The 16,715-nt window shown below is 45.3% G+C and overlaps 1 protein-coding gene across 1 annotated transcript; it reads left to right on the top strand.

The window, feature by feature from the left end:
• Positions 1 to 642: 642 nt before the first annotated feature.
• On the top strand, positions 643 to 14,974 carry LOC306961385 (beta-1,3-galactosyltransferase 5-like). The gene is made up of 3 exons (XM_079554108.1): positions 643 to 967; positions 9,592 to 9,832; positions 14,413 to 14,974. Exons 1-3 carry the CDS (start codon positions 645 to 647, stop codon positions 14,890 to 14,892), a joined length of 1,044 nt encoding a protein of 347 aa, XP_079410234.1. The 5' UTR covers positions 643 to 644; the 3' UTR covers positions 14,893 to 14,974.
• Positions 14,975 to 16,715: the final 1,741 nt, after the last annotated feature.

The following is a 16,715-nucleotide window of genomic DNA, read 5'->3' as shown; positions in this document are numbered from 1 at the left end:
TGTAAAGAGGAATGGGCTAAAATGTCAGTCTCTACATGTGCAAATCTTGTAGAGTCAAACCCCAAAAGACTTGTGCTGTTATTACAGCAAAAGGGGGTCCCACAAAGTATTCATTCATGCTGTATGAATACTTATGCACGCCCCACTTTTTGGTTTTCTATTTTTTGAAAAATAACAGAATCATGTATCATTTTGCTTTCACTTCACAGTTGTCTGTTACTTGTGTGTGAACGTTCAGTAAAAAAAATCAAAATAAAATCTTTATGTTTAGGATAGTAAACATGACAAGATGTGCAAAAGTTCAAGGTGTATGAATACTTACGAGAGGCACTGTATGTCCATATTCAATGAAGGTTTTTGAGTCATCTTCTGTACTCTGTAGTGTGGAATGTTTCGCCTCTCATCCAAAAGGCTTTGTCAGTGCACTAATGTTCAGCTCAGCTCGCAGCTCAGATAAAGACCATAAGGAGGAGATCAGCTTGGCTCAGTCCCTCTCCTCTATTAACAGCTACTCTCACCTGTGGGCAAAGTCCTTTCAAAGACTTCTAATTCCAGATGTTTACCCACGCTCAAGAACCTTCATTGCAGAAGACTGAATATTTGTTGGATGTTCTAGTCTTGTGTTTGGTTGTTTTGCAGAGTTGATGGAGACCGGGAGAAAGTACACTGTTGGCATTGTGCTCTGCATGCTGCTGGCTCTCGTCTACCTCCTGGTGATTTCCAATGTGGAGCAAGAGCAGAGTGGGGCGGGCCTGTTCTACCTGCCTCTGCCTAAAAAGCCCTCCACCCCGTCCCAGCAGCCCCCTCATTCCTCCCAGCCCGAGCCTCAGTGGGAAGACCCCGGGCCGTTCCATGTGGCCTACCCCCGCAACTACCGCTTCATCATGGACGACACGGCCGTGTGCCGACAGTCCCGCCCCTTCATTCTGCTGCTGGTGCCTGTGGCGCCCTCTGACGTCACTGCCAGGTACTACGGGAGAGCGGGGTAAAGTGACACGCGCTAGCTTTGCTTGTTATTCACGGGTGAAAATATAGATTTTTCATGCAGTGGTCAAGCTGGAGATTTTTGCGAGAATGCGGCGGCCCTGGGGTTTAAGGGATATTCAGGATTTTTGACATTGGGCCTCATTTCCTAGTTATCCAGTGTTGTTGATTTCTTGAGATTTCTTTATTTTTTAATTCATGCAATCTTTTTATTTGAATTGAATGGAACATTTTATTTCGAGCCATATAAACAAAACTATGCAAATAGTGTTGAATAAATACAGAGACCATTGTACATGCCATATCTGTCCAAGATCTTTACCTTTCATACATACAACATACTTCCTTAATAATTTACATTTTAGCTCAAAAAGGAGTGGGAAGAAGACAAACTTATTTACTCCCACCCCCATTTATATATTCTAAATAATTTAAATAATGTGGTTGCTGCACTAACTTGGTTTAATCCTTGCTAGCTGCAACCATGCATTACATTAAGTCAACATTCACAAAATGCTACACTTTATAACAAGTGTATAATTATTAATTCCGACACCCAGTATATCACCATGTTAGTATTACTGTTATTATTCATTATAAAATCATCATCATCACAACCCACAAAGTATTCATATTGTATGTAAGTGTTTGATATAACAGCCCATATATATTAATGAGAAGCATAGTAATAACAGATTGATTCATGGTAACCAGATTTAATTTTAAGGATGTGTATTTGAAGACTTTAGTGGTGTTGACTGAACAAAGTCTTTTACATGTAGCTGTTTTATCTGAGTGTATTATCTTGATTTAAACTTAAAATTATGCAATGTTTATTTGTGATTATGTGTGTACAATTGTAACTTGTATGTAAACCTGTTCCCCTGCATCTTGGCCAGGACACTCTTGAAAAAGAGTGATTTGTCTCAGGTGCACTGTGCTCGGGTCAGACTGTTTTTAATGCAGGCTACTAGTTACCATAGACATGAGCTAGCCTAGCACTAGCCTAGCATCACTAAACTCTTCAAATATAAGGACTGCAAGAATAATAAAAAAAAAGAAATATCTCCAGAAATCAACAACACTCTGGATAACTGGGAAATGAGGCCCAATGTCAAAAATCTTGAAATATCTCTTTAGGCTCTCCCTCACTCAGCGTCTCTACCGCATAGCCTACATAGCATACACTTAGGGATGCACGATAATATCGGCCGCCGATAATTATCGGCATTTATCGGCATTTTGGCGCCATCCCCGATAAAGCCGATAAATAGATTCGGCCGATAATTAGGCCTGATAATCATAAGCTCAAATTACATTGAATCTGCGGCTCCAGCTCGCTGCCTTTCTCTCGGCGGCGGCGCCCGCACGTCCTGCAGCCCGGAGCTGCTGCAGACTCAGGACAGCACGTTTACAGCAGCAGATACACGCTCTCCCTGGCCGACTTCTGCACGGCTTTAGCTGAAAAATACGACGAGTATTCCAGCGAAACAGCGCTGTGCAGGCGCTCTCCGTGAAGGAAGAGTTTTTCGACTTTTTACATCGAAGTAACTTCAACATTAGCACCGCAACAAAATGAGAAAAAGACGAGGAAATGCGAACCGCGGACCCGCTCACGTGAGTTACTGGAACAGAGCGGGGCCTAAAAACACATGTATTATCTTCGTATTTCTGATCAAATAAACACAACAGCCCCGCGATTAAAGCGCTATGAACGAGAGAAGTTTTACATTGATGAAATGAGCCACTGCTCGTGTTCTTTTTACCACATGAGGCACAAATGCATAAATGAGCCCAATGCAGGAGAGAGTCTTGTTTTTGTGCTTTAGTGTCGTATTAGTCAAAGTTGAATCTGTCACAGATTTGGCATCACTTCTCTCTCATGTCAGAGACGCCTCTAGACTCAGTGAAATACTATAATACTGTCTATATTCCAGTATTGTAAATAAGAATTCATTAGTATGATGTCAACAAAAAGAAAAATACTAGGAAGGAAGTAGTAATATTCTTCTTTTTTTTTTTAATAAGATGTGACACAGATGAACAGAGACAGACCTGCTCAGATGATGGAACTGTAAAAACCCAGAGCTTTAGAAAAAGGTGGAGACTCAAACCCAAAGTAAAACTCATTATTTGATTTATATTTATACTCTTGTATTTTGCTTGGTAGAATTAATACATTTTGGGCAGAACTGTGAACTGTTACATTGAGTTCTTGTCACAAAATAAAGTGCAAATATATATACATAATTATCGGTGTCATTATCGGTATCGGTATCGGGACAGGCGGAATTATCGGTTATCGGTTCAAATTGGCATTATCGTGCATCACTACATACACTGGCTCCAGCAGAATAAAGGGAAGGTCCCGTTAGTGTCCATCTCAGGCCGTTGTAGCACTTTGTGGGTCACCCCGACACCGCCCTAGTTCCAACTGCATTTACTCCAAAGTTAGTTCAGTCCCAGGTTTTTACAGGAACTGGAGGCTTTTTGCCAGAAAGAATGGACCACTTAACCATCAGAAAAAATAAACCTCATCCACAACGGCCACGAAAGACTCCAAGCTGTCAATGATGTTAAAGGGGGAAATACACAGTATTAAAAACTGGGGTATGTAAACATTTGATCAGGCTCATTTTGGTGCTTTCTTTTTTCATTACGATTTATAAATTTACTAACTCAGTAGTTTTGGCTTTACACAACCACTAACTATGAGTGAAAAAACCCTTTTTGTGTTATCTTTCATATTCTTTGAACAATAGTTAAAAAAAAAAAAATCTGCCAGGGTATGTAAACCTTTGAGCACAACTGTAAAACTAAATGTTTAAGCTCTTAACTCCCACCTGAACCGAGCACATTTTCTGCAGTTTGTCCCCTAGGACTACAGCTGGAATACTACCTCTGCAGTAGTATTCCAGGGCCTCCGTCAGCCACACACGGGGAAGTGTTGCATAATAATGAAGCCATACGCTCTCTCTTTTTCAGCCTGAGAATTAACGCTTTTAAATATACCAATGCTGTTCAGAGGAGAAGAAACAGAGTGCTCGCTGGATCACCGTGGTCGCATAGTAAATGCTAGAAGATAGCAGATACACTTACAAAACAGGTGCTCTTCAAGCTTGTAGGGCCAGGCATACAATGACAAAAAGAGATGGGCTGAGGCACTCTGAATTTGCAGATAAAATGTATTACGCGTTTTAACTCAGTCTTCATCAGGGTACGTCAATACCAATACTGTCATCGAAAACATGGTGAGGCTTTGGTGAGACGATTCTGCAAAAAAGCAAAAAACACAAATTTTTGGTGATCTGTCAAGAATCGGGCGAATGTGGACAAGACCGACTGCCGAACACATCGTCTTGGTGTACAAGCGCTCCCATTCTCATTTGCTCCGCCTCGCTCCTCGAAGTCAGGCCCGGGCTGAGTGAGAGGTGAGCGGGGGGACAGATGCAGCAGCCCCCGCAGAAGCGCTGGATGTCACGACTATGCGCAGACACCACCGCAATATGTGGAGGCCGGTGTGGATTCTGTGGCACCGCCACAAATGAGTCTAAATGTCCAGATCAAATGACTTTTTGTGACTTTTCACAAATTGTTGATCGATATTTATTTCAGTTCTGTTCATCACAGAGCTCCCAAAGTCACACATGAGCTGTATTAGAGTGTCGAGTTACGTAATTAAAACAAAAACGCATACGTTTTTGGCACTCAAGAATCGCAATAAGATGCGTTTGTATCGCATCGTGCCTATGTGTAAACCCAGCATGACAAAGGTGACAGTCAATGAAATGAAAAAAAATGATGGAAAAAGAGCATGAAAAAGTGATGACAACACGGCAACAAAGAGAGGAAAAAGATCCATTTAGATCAGTTTTGTAGGTCTTTGAAGTGAGGCATTACACTGGCCTGTAGGCTGTGAGCTCTTAGCCGGTAGGCTGTGAGCTCTTAGCCGGTAGGCTGTGAGCTCTTAGCCGGTAGGCTGTAAGCTCTTAGCCTGTAGGCTGTGAGCTCTTAGCCTGTAGGCTGTGAGCTCCTAGCCTGTAGGCTGTAAGCTCTTAGCCTGTAGGCTGTGAGCTCCTAGCCTGTAGGATGTAAGCTCTTAGCTTGTAGGCTGTAAGCTCTTAGCCTGTAGGCTGTGAGCTCCTAGCCTGTAGGCATTAAGCTCTTACCCTGTAGGCTGTAGGCTCCTAGCCTGTAGGCTGTAAGCTCCTAGCCTGTAGGCTGTGAGCTCCTAGCCTGTAGGCTGTGAGCTCCTAGCCTGTAGGCTGTGAGCTCCTAGCCTGTAGGCTGTGAGCTCCTAGCCTGTAGGCTGTGAGCTCCTAGCCTGTAGGCTGTGAGCTCTTAGCCTGTAGGCTTTGAGCTCCTAGCCTGTAGGCTGTGAGCTCTTAGCCGGTAGGCTTTGAGCTCCTAGCCTGTAGGCTGTAAGCTCCTAGCCTGTAGGCTGTTAGCTCTTAGGCTGTAGGCTGTGAGCTCTTAGCCTGTAGGCTTTGAGCTCTTAGCCTGTAGGCTTTGAGCTCTTAGCCTGTAGGCTGTAAGCTCTTAGCCTGTAGGCTGTAAGCTCTTAGCCTGTAGGCTGTAAGCTCTTAGCCTGTAGGCTGTGAGCTCTTAGCCTGTAGGCTGTAAGCTCTTAGCCTGTAGGCTGTAAGCTCTTAGCCTGTAGGCTGTGAGCTCTTAGGCTGTAGGCTGTGAGCTCTTAGCCTGTAGGCTGTAAGCTCTTTGCCTGTAGGCTGTGAGCTCTTAGCCTGTAGGCTGTAAGCTCTTAGCCTGTAGGCTGTAAGCTCTTAGCCTGTAGGCTGTGAGCTCTTAGCCTGTAGGCTGTGAGCTCTTAGCCTGTAGGCTGTGAGCTCTTAGCCTGTAGGCTCTTAGCCTGTAGGCTCTTAGCCTGTAGGCTCTTAGCCTGTAGGCTGTAGGCTCTTAGCCTGTAGGCTGTAGGCTCTTAGCCTGTAGGCTGTGAGCTCTTAGCCTGTAGGCTGCAAGCTCTTAGGCTGTAAGCTCTTAGCCTGTAGGCTGTAAGCTCTTAGCCTGTAGGCTGCAAGCTCTTAGGCTGTAAGCTCTTAGCCTCTAGGCTGTTAGCTCTTAGCCTGTAGGCTCTAGGCTCTTAGCCTGTAGGCTGTAAGCTCTTAGGCTGTGAGCTCTTAGCCTGTAGGCTGTAGGCTCTTAGCCTGTAGGCTGTAAGCTCTTAGCCTGTAGGCTGTAAGCTCTTAGGCTGTAAGCTCTTAGCCTGTAGGCTGCAAGCTCTTAGGCTGTGAGCTCTTAGCCTGTAGACTGTTAGCTCTTAGGCTGTGAGCTCTTAGCCTGTAGACTGTTAGCTCTTAGCTTGTAGGCTGCAAGCTCTTAGGCTGTAGGCTGTGAGCTCTTAGCCTGTAGGCTGTGAGCTCTTAGGCTGTAGGCTGTGAGCTCTTAGCCTGTAGGCTGTAAGCTCTTAGGCTGTGAGCTCTTAGCCTGTAGGCTGTGAGCTCTTAGCCTGTAGGCTGTGAGCTCTTAGGCTGTAGGCTGTGAGCTCTTAGCCTGTAGGCTGTAAGCTCTTAGCCTGTAGGCTGTAAGCTCTTAGCCTGTAGGCTGTAAGCTCTTAGCCTGTAGACTGTAAGCTCTTAGCCTGTAGGCTGTAAGCTCTTAGCCTGTAGGCTGTAAGCTCTTAGCCTGTAGACTGTAAGCTCTTAGCCTGTAGGCTGTAAGCTCTTAGCCTGTAGACTGTAAGCTCTTAGCCTGTAGGCTGTGAGCTCTTAGCCTGTAGGCTGTGAGCTCTTAGCCTGTAGGCTGTGAGCTCCTAGCCTGTAGGCTGTAAGCTCTTAGCCTGTAGGTTTTGAGCTCTTAGCCTGTAGGCTGTGAGCTCTTAGCCTGTAGGTTGTGAGCTCTTAGCCTGTAGGCTGTGAGCTCCTAGCCTCTAGGCTGTGAGCTCTTAGCCTGTAGGCTGTGAGCTCTTAGCTTGTAGGTTTTGAGCTCTTAGCCTGTAGGCTGTGAGCTCTTAGCCTGTAGGCTGTGAGCTCCTAGCCTGTAGGCTGTGAGCTCTTAGCCTGTAGGCTGTGAGCTCTTAGCCTGTAGGCTGTGAGCTCTTTGCCTGTAGACTTTGAGCTCCTAGCCTGTAGGCTGTGAGCTCCTAGCCTGTAGGCTGTGAGCTCTTAGCCTGTAGGCTGTGAGCCCTGTAGACTTTGAGCTCTTAGCCTGTAGGCTGTGAGCTCTTAGCCTTTAGGCTTTGAGCTCTTAGCCTGTAGGCTGTGAGCTCTTAGCCTGTAGGCTGTAAGCTCTTGGCCTGTAGGCTGTTAGCTCTTAGCCTGTAGGCTGTTAGCTCTTAGCCTGTAGGCTGTAAGCTCCTAGCCTGTAGGCTGTGAGCTCTTAGGCTGTAGACTGTAAGCTCTTAGCCTGTAGGCTGTGAGCTCTTAGCCTGTAGGCTGTGAGCTCTTAGGCTGTAGGCTGTTAGCTCCTAGCCTGTAGGCTGTGAGCTCTTAGGCTGTAGGCTGTGAGCTCTTAGCCTGTAGACTGTAAGCTCTTAGCCTGTAGGCTGTAAGCTCTTAGCCTGTAGGCTGTAAGCTCTTAGCCTGTAGGCTGTAAGCTCTTAGCCTGTAGGCTGTAAGCTCTTAGCCTGTAGGCTGTAAGCTCTTAGCCTGTAGACTGTAAGCTCTTAGCCTGTAGGCTGTGAGCTCTTAGCCTGTAGGCTGTGAGCTCTTAGCCTGTAGGCTGTGAGCTCCTAGCCTGTAGGCTGTAAGCTCTTAGCTTGTAGGTTTTGAGCTCTTAGCCTGTAGGCTGTGAGCTCTTAGCCTGTAGGCTGTGAGCTCTTAGCCTGTAGGCTGTGAGCTCTTTGCCTGTAGACTTTGAGCTCCTAGCCTGTAGGCTGTGAGCTCCTAGCCTGTAGGCTGTGAGCTCTTAGCCTGTAGGCTGTGAGCCCTGTAGACTTTGAGCTCTTAGCCTGTAGGCTGTGAGCTCTTAGCCTTTAGGCTTTGAGCTCTTAGCCTCTAGGCTGTAAGCTCTTTGCCTGTAGACTTTGAGCTCTTTGCCTGTAGACTTTGAGCTCTTAGCCTGTAGGCTGTAAGCTCTTGGCCTGTAGGCTGTTAGCTCTTAGCCTGTAGGCTGTTAGCTCTTAGCCTGTAGGCTGTAAGCTCCTAGCCTGTAGGCTGTGAGCTCTTAGGCTGTAGGCTGTAAGCTCTTAGCCTGTAGGCTGTGAGCTCTTAGCCTGTAGGCTGTGAGCTCTTAGGCTGTAGGCTGTTAGCTCCTAGCCTGTAGGCTGTGAGCTCTTAGGCTGTAGGCTGTGAGCTCTTAGGCTGTAGGCTGTGAGCTCTTAGCCTGTAGACTGTAAGCTCTTAGCCTGTAGGCTGTAAGCTCTTAGCCTGTAGGCTGTAAGCTCTTAGCCTGTAGGCTGTGAGCTCTTAGCCTGTAGACTGTGAGCTCTTAGGCTGTAGGCTGTAAGCTCTTGGCCTGTAGGCTGTGAGCTCTTAGCCTGTAGGCTGTGAGCTCTTAGCCTGTAGGCTGTGAGCTCTTAGGCTGTAGGCTGTAAGCTCTTGGCCTGTAGGCTGTTAGCTCTTGGCCTGTAGGCTGTGAGCTCTTGGCCTGTAGGCTGTGAGCTCTTGGCCTGTAGGCTGTGAGCTCTTGGCCTGTAGGCTGTGAGCTCTTAGCCTGTAGGCTGTAAGCTCTTAGCCTGTAGGCTGTTAGCTCTTAGCCTGTAGGCTGTAAGCTCCTAGCCTCACCGCTGTAGCACCAGCTGATTCTGCATACACAAGTAAACAGGAAGTGGAGTAAACCAATCAGCGAAGGGCGTCACTATTCGCTCAGTGTTAAGAATCAGGAAACTCCCCTGTTGATGGTTTGGGGCTAGGTTAACTAGGGTTAGGTTTGGGGTTAGGGTTAGGTTTGGGGTTAGGGTTAGGGTTAGGTTAACTAGGGTTAGGGCTAGGTTAACTAGGGTTAGGTTTGGGGTTAGGGTTAGGTTAACTAGGGTTAGGGCTAGGTTAACTAGGGTTAGGTTTGGGGTTAGGGTTAGGTTTGGGGTTAGGGTTAGGGTTAGGTTAACTAGGGTTAGGGCTAGGTTAACTAGGGTTAGGGCTAGGTTAACTAGGGTTAGGTTTGGGGTTAGGGTTAGGTTAGGGTTAGGTTAACTGTTTGGTCAGTTACCGCTGGTTGGAGACGGGCTCTTTCTGTCTCTGAGCCGTTCGTAGTTTGGAGGAACTTCCACGTCCTGTGATGACGCCGCCCGTGACAACACGTGACACAAATAAACAAATCTGATTGCACGAGATCGTTTTGATTTTTCTGATGTGCCAACGAGGGCGTGGGTTCCAGACAGATCCCCCTCTGTATAAAACAATCTAGAGAGGAATCATAGTGGTCTCATGAGGCTAGTGAGCTCCAGTCCTGAAGCTTTTAGATTTGGGTGAAGCCGAACTGGAGCAAATGCACTTGGTAAAGGTGGGGAATACATCAAATGAAATGATTTAAAATATCGGCTATATATCGGCTATCGGGCCAAACATCCAGATCGGTCGGGCCCTCATTTAAACCACTTTAAGAAAGTATCCATGCACAAAGTTATTGCCTCGTGACTGTACAATTCTGGACAATCACAAATCTGTCCTGGATGTTTTTCCTTCAGTACCGTTATCATTTTAATTGTTTCAGGAACATCATCCGCAGCTCGTGGGGCCGGCGCGTGGAGGTTCGGGGCCACCTGTTGGAAACGCTCTTCTTCGTGGGGGTGCGCACGGGAGCGGGGTCCGAGCGGTTGCAGGAGGCGCTCAGGCTGGAGAACCAGCAGCACCACGACCTCATCCAGAGCAACTTCGTGGACAGCTACCGCAACCTCACCATCAAGACCATGATGATGCTGGAGTGGATGTCCGCGCACTGCTCCACCACAGCCGTACGTACCCCACAGACCAGGACACACTTTGAACACAAAGTACACACACATCAGCTCAATGCAAAATACAAAAGGAAGAAAAGAGCCTGGAAAAAATTCAGAGAATTTTCAATGGGGAAATTTTCCATGGGAGTTGCTTCTTTGCAGACAGCTATAAACTGAAGCATAAAGATATGATTTGATAAGTAGACACTGAAATATCTATCACAGCAGAGATGAAATCCCATGCACACTCTCAAACACACTCTCATTCATCCTGACCTATTGTACATGTTTTAGTGGTAGGGGAAACCTAGGCAGACACGGGGAGAACATGCAAGCTCCACACTGAAAGGCCCTGTCCAGGACCTTCCAGCTGTGAAGCACCAGCACTAACCACTGCGCTACCGTGCCGTGCATGTTTTATGGTTCAAAACATCATATTAATGCGTAGCTAACAGTTGTCAGATTATTTATTCAACAAAAAAAATTAAAATATCATGTTTATTGAAGCATTCTGACAGTTAAACATTTTTTGAAAATTCCCAAAATGTTCGAGCTAAAATATTTTTTCACCTGTTTTCTTTTTGTCTTTTAAGATTCTTAGTTGTCACAGTGCTCGACGTGGGGATGGTAAAATGATGAGCTGCACTCGTCTCCTCTGTGCGATGGTTTAAAGAGACAATCGATGCTATGACCAAAGTTTATCTTGGCAGCTTCCGGCCTCAGAGGCGTGTGCTCAGAGATACGATGGAGATCGAGGTCGTCTCAAGATAAGGCGTTTATTGCTGCTGTTCCTGGTTACAGAGCAGTATAACCATCTGGTGACTCCAGAGAGAGAGATGTAAAGTCCAGGCCTCCTACAGTTCCTTGTGTTTGTACTTTATCTGTACTTCACGTTATGTCCAGAGTGATTATGGTGTTGACCGTTGTTCAGCTTATCTCACTGACATGGTCTTCGTGTTCTGTAGCGTGTAAGACAAGCCTGAGTCAGAAGTTTGTTCAGATTTAGTTCAATCCGGACAATCTGAATACGTTTGGTGGTGGGAGGCTCACCCCTGACCGGCTAAGTGACCAATGACCTCCAGTTACTTGTTTCACTGGGCCAGATTTGTTGAAGAGCCCTGCTGTAAGCAATGCTGACTGTGAAAGAGGATTTCCTCAAATAATACACACAACGAACATAATAACAAGCCTGCAATCAAAATGGTTCATAAGTAATGTTTCAGTACTCGTGTTCATTTCTTTGGTTGGGCCTCCTTTGAATAAGTGGTATCCTGACTAGGGATGCACCGATACCAGTATCGGGTATTGGGCCGATACCACATGCTTGTACTCATACTCGTACTCATTAATGAGGTCCCGATACCACTTGACGTGTGGCCGGCCCTGATACTGGAGCAGCTCCACTGAGGAGAGAAAATAACAACAAACTGTAGAATTGTTGAGTGTAAATCCAATATTCCACATAGAGCTGACTTTATTACAGACGACACTCCCTAAACCAGAGTCTGTGCTGTTAGTGCTGCAGCGTGGAGTCTGCAGTGTTTACAGATACAGGCTAATGTTGCTAATGTTGCTAACTAGCCGCTAACTTTTATGCCCAGGGGCTGGGCATAACAAGGCTGAAAAACTAACCCAGCGACTAAAAAGTCCAAAATAAAGAGATACAGCATGTTTATATTGAGCCAAAATGAGCTACAGCAAAACAATAAAATGCTGAAGCTACTGGATAAGTTACTATAAACACACGAGAAAATTCACTTCACTGAGGAGAGTCGTCGTACAGGCAAATACGGCTTTTGTTTACAAAAACTGCCTATACTTATCACGTGAACTCGCACCAACCACGTGAACCCACGTGCACTTCTGTTCTCGCGAGTGCCGTTTCTGTGCCTGGTGCAGCGTCTGGCGCCGGAGCCGGCAGAGCTACAGTGTCAGCCGGACTCACTGTGAGTGGTTGTTTGGGGCAAACCCGGACTGGATCAGGACCAAACCTGGACCGTAGTTAATGTGAGCCGGGGGTGAGTGAGTGAATCTATCTTTGATGTAAAGTGCTTTGAGTGCCTAAAGCAGGTCGAAAGGCGCTATATACAGTGGGTTGCATCACTATCCACCCCCTTTCCTCTTAATACAACCAACTGCCTTCAGTGATTTCTGAATGATCACATGTTGCCCTAATGACTAAACAGAGTCTACCTGTGTGTTTCTAATGTCAGTTCAAATACAGCTGCTCTGTGACGGTCTCATGAGACTATTGTGGAGCAGAAGCATCATGAAGTCCAAGAACACACCAGACAGGTCCAGGATCAAGTTATTGAGAAGTATAAAGCTGGGTTAGGTTATAAAAACATCTCTCAAAGCACAGTTAAATACACCATCCAGGAATGGAAAGAGTATGACATCACTGTAAACCTACCAAGACCCGGCCGTCCTCCTAAACTCACTGACCAGAGCTGTTACCAAGAAGCCTATGATGACCCTGGATGAACTGCAGAGAGCTACAGCTCAGGTGGGGGTAACTTTAAAAGCTGTTTGCCAGAAGACACATGGGGGATACAGCAAACATGTGGAACAAGGTGCTTTTGTCAGATGAGACCAAAATGGAACTTTTGCCTAAATGCAAAACACTATGTTTGGTGTAAAGGTAACACTGCACATCAGACTGAAAACACCATCCCCACTGTCAAACATGGTGGTGGGAGCATCATGCTCTGGGGGTGCTTTTCTTCACCAGGGACAGAGAAGACCGTTCGAGTTGATGGGAAGATGGATTTGGCCAAATACAGGGCAAACTGGGACAAAAACATGTTGGAGTCTGCGAAAGACTTGAAACTGGGGCAGAGGTTCACTTCACCTTCCAGCAAGACAGCGACCCTAAACATAAAGCCAAAAAAAAAATATCCATGTGTTAGAAAGTCCTAAATCCAATCGAGAATCTGTGGAAAGTCTGAAAACTGCGGTTCACAATCGCTCTCCATCTAATCTAACTGAGCTTGAGCTGTTTTGCAAAGCAGAAGATGTGCAGGACAGGTAGAGACAAACCCCAACAGCAGCAAAAGGTGGTTCCACAAAGTATTAACTCAGGGGGTATAGACACTTTTGCACACCCCACTGTTCAAAATCATGTATACATTTCATTTCACTTCACGATTGTGTGTCACTTAGGGTGTCTTTTACATAAAATTACAATTAAATATACAGTGCCTCTCGAAAGTATTCATACACCTTGAACTTTTTCACATTTTGTCTTGTTTACAACCCTAAACATGATATTTTTATTTTTATTTTTTTACTGAACTATCACGCACCAGTAACCGACAACTGTGAAGTGAAAGCGAAATGATACATGATTCTGTTATTTTTCAAAAATAGAAAAGTGGGGCTTGCATAAGTATTCATACAGCATTTTCTGAGTGCATTAAATTGCCTTAATAACATTCCTAATGACTCCAGAATGTTCACACCTTGGCCTAACCATTAAATAGAGGCCACCTGTGTGTAATCTACTCTCAGTATAATTACAGCTGTTCTGTGAGGGCCTCAGAGCTGTGGTCGGAGTGTATTGGTCACTAAACAACATCATGAAGGTCAAGGAGCACCAGAGAGGTCAGGGATAAAGTTCTGAAGAAGTTTAAAGGAGCGTTAAGTTATACAAAGATTTTCCAAGATTTAAACACCTCACGGAGCAACTGTTCAATCCATCATTAGGAAATGGAAAGTTCGCAGTGGTGCTGTACTCTTTCCAAGACATGGCCGTCCACCTAAAATATTAGACTGAACTGCATCATGCTGTGGGGCTGCTTTTCCTCAGCGGGGACAGGGGAGATTGTAAGAATAGTTGGGAAGATGGATGGAGCCAAATACTGGGACATTTTGGTGTAAAACCTGCTGGAGTCACAAGAGAACTGAGGCTGGGGCGGAGATTCACCTTCAGCAGGACAATGACCCTAAACACAAAGATAAATCTACAATGGAATAGTTAAAAAAAAAAAAAAAAAAACATATTAATGTGTTAGAATGGCCCAGTCAAAGTCCTGACATAAATCCTATTGAAAATCTGTGGAAAGATCTGAAAACTGCTGTTCACAAACGCTCTCCTTCTAATGTGACAGAGCTTGAGTTGTTTTGTAAAGAGGAATGGGCTAAAATGTCAGTCTCTACATGTGCAAATCTTGTCGAGTCATACCCCAGAAGACTTGTGCTGTTATTACAGCAAAAGGGGGTCCCACAAAATATTCATTCATCTGTATGAATACTTATGCACGCAAAATGTGCAAAAGTTCAAGGTGTATGAATACTTACGAGAGGCACTGTATTTATGTTTGTGGACCATAGCATGGCAAAAATTAAAGAGGGGCGGATACTTATGCAACCCACTGTAAATGTGACCACCTTTGACCATTATAATTTTGATCTGATACATTAAATCATGTGAATCCCTCTTCCATCACGGCACAGTCGTCAGAATACCACAATAATACTAATAATCATCTGAATACTTCATGAAACACACTTCATTCATACATCCTTTAGCTTAATGATTTCTGACTGTAAATGGAATCCGGACTCAAAGTGAAGTAATGTGTTGTTTCCTCTAGACATTCGCGGTCAAAGTGGACTCGGACATGTTCCTGCACATCCCCAACCTGGTGGACCTGCTGCTGCGGCCCGACACGCCGACCAGCGGCTACATGACGGGCCTGGTGTGGTGGAAAAGCCCGGTCCTCCGTGACCCCGGCAACAAGTTCTACATGCCCCCGGAGGTGATCGCCGAGCCCGCCTACCCACCCTACCCACTGGGCATGACCTACATCGTGTCCCTGGACCTGCCCGGCAAGATCCTGGAGGCGTCCCGGCATATCAAGCCCATCTTCATCGAGGACGCGTACCTGGGCATGTGCCTGAAGCGGCTGCACCTGTCGCCCACTGAGCCGCCCCAGGGCGACATGTTCCTGGTGGACCCGTGGCACCCGCTCAGCCCCTGCGCGCTCTCCAGGGTCGTCGCCACTACCACCACCAGCAGCCCCCAGATGTTGAGCTACTGGAGCCGCAGCCAGCAGCCCGAGACCCACTGCTGACGGGACACTTTTAGGAGCTTTTAACTGGTGGAAACGCTGAGGAAGATGGATTTAGTTTCTTTCACGGAGCTTTGGATCAGACTGCACTGAACGTATGTTTCACCTTACAATACTGAACTCAAACCACTATTACATGTATTTATTGCTCAAATATATATTGTATTTGTAAACTTTATACTTGGACTTGACTCGATTCTTGCATTTAGTGACTTACTCCCACCTTTGTCAAAGTCATGAAGGTCCAGGTCCCAAGTAAGACCAACTCAATTGGTCTTACTTTGGGTCAAGTCAAGTTGTACCTTTTGTCAAGTCAAGTCACACTATAGTCGCAAGTCGCCTCAAGTCGCACATGTTGGAATAATCCCTAAATTATTTTTAAAATGTTTAATGTTTAAGAACCTTTACAAAAATGTAATGTATTTGAATGTATTTTGAAGTGTAATCAATGTTGAATAGTCACAAATTAAAAAATATATATTTTGAAGGATCCTGTCAATGAAAGTTAATATAATACAGTATTTTAAGACGGGGGACTACTGTGCAAAAATGAAAGCAGAGTCTTTTACATGAGCTGCGTTTCCAAACTTTCCATGCAGCCTGAGAGATGTATGCTAAGATTCAGCCCTATTCAAAGTAGATTCAGTCCTGAGTCACACAGGCTTCTGTTCAGCATCGCCATGTGGCCAAAGTTTTTAGCTTTTACTGCGTTCCTGTCAAACTCCTGGAGGCGCTTCCTGCGGGTGATTTCCTGTTTCCTCATTAAACTTCTCTGAATGTATTAAAACAACAGTGATTGAAGAGGATTCATAGACTTCAAAGAAAATCACCTTCCAGCCTTCCTTTTCCGGCTGTACTGATCAGAAGTGCTGAGTCAAGCAACTAATTACAATATGTACTTAGAGTCCGTGTGACGTCCTTTCAGGCCGTTTCAATTCTTCGACTCTTGCGCTGCACGGTAAGTCGGTCGGTCCATGCTCCTCGTCTCTCGGGAAAAGCCAGAATGAGGCGGACAAAGACACAGCAGGTCCATGAGCTAGCATTATAGCTAGCCTACTTCCGGTTTCGTTCTTCCATGTGTCAGTGAAGCCGCAGATAGAGGAGGCGTCAGACTCGCGTATGGGCTATTTCACTGTAGAACCAGAGTATTTAAACAACTGTAGAAGTCTGGATTATTGAAGGCAACATCTGGCCAAGACACAGAGCTGCTGATCTTAGCTGTGTATGCGCACGCAGGAGCGGCCTCTCCCGTCCTCATTTCTCTCCTCAATGTTATTATTATTATTTACAAGCATTTTTAACAATCAATTCAGACGTCACTCTGTCTGTAAAACTTTGATACATCTGTTTCAATCAATCAAAAAACTTTATGGTAGTGATGAGTCGATACAATACTGGTACTTTTGGGGTTATTTTTGTTTATCGAAACCAGTATTTGTCCTTTCATATCGGTGAATGCTTTTCAATCAATATACATTGCTACAAGTGGTTATTTTGTATTATCATGTAAATTAAAATGATTTAACTGGTTAATTAACATATTAAGTGCCAAAATAAAATTGGTGTGAGCTCTGAGACACCTGTCTGCTGAACCTGCATGTCTGCTCCGCCCACTTTCCCCTCTGAGCAGAGACAGAAGATATACACGGATCTGATCATACAACTACTTAAAGGGACAATGCGGAGTTTAAAAAAAAAAATGTATTTTCCTCCCCCTACATGTTCCAGCCATGTCCTAATGTGTAGAATGAGCCCAGACCTGTTCACCACAGCTCCCTCTGAAATCCTGCACTGTCACTCAGAAAGGTGTTAATTCGGGTCTGAAG

This window comes from Gobius niger (genome assembly GCF_951799975.1).
Source record: "Gobius niger genome assembly, chromosome: 3".
In the NCBI taxonomy this organism is placed as follows: domain Eukaryota; kingdom Metazoa; phylum Chordata; class Actinopteri; order Gobiiformes; family Gobiidae; genus Gobius; species Gobius niger.
This window is presented reverse-complemented; position numbering and strand designations above follow the sequence as displayed.

Excerpts from the sequence above, each read along its gene's own strand:
- LOC306961385 (XM_079554108.1), top strand. The coding sequence starts at position 645 with ATGGAGACCGGGAGAAAGTACACTGTTGGCATTGTGCTCTGCATGCTG. Across the intron at positions 968-9,591 it reads CCCTCTGACGTCACTGCCAG|GAACATCATCCGCAGCTCGT; the intron begins GTACTACGGGAG and ends TAATTGTTTCAG. Across the intron at positions 9,833-14,412 it reads CGCACTGCTCCACCACAGCC|ACATTCGCGGTCAAAGTGGA; the intron begins GTACGTACCCCA and ends TGTTTCCTCTAG.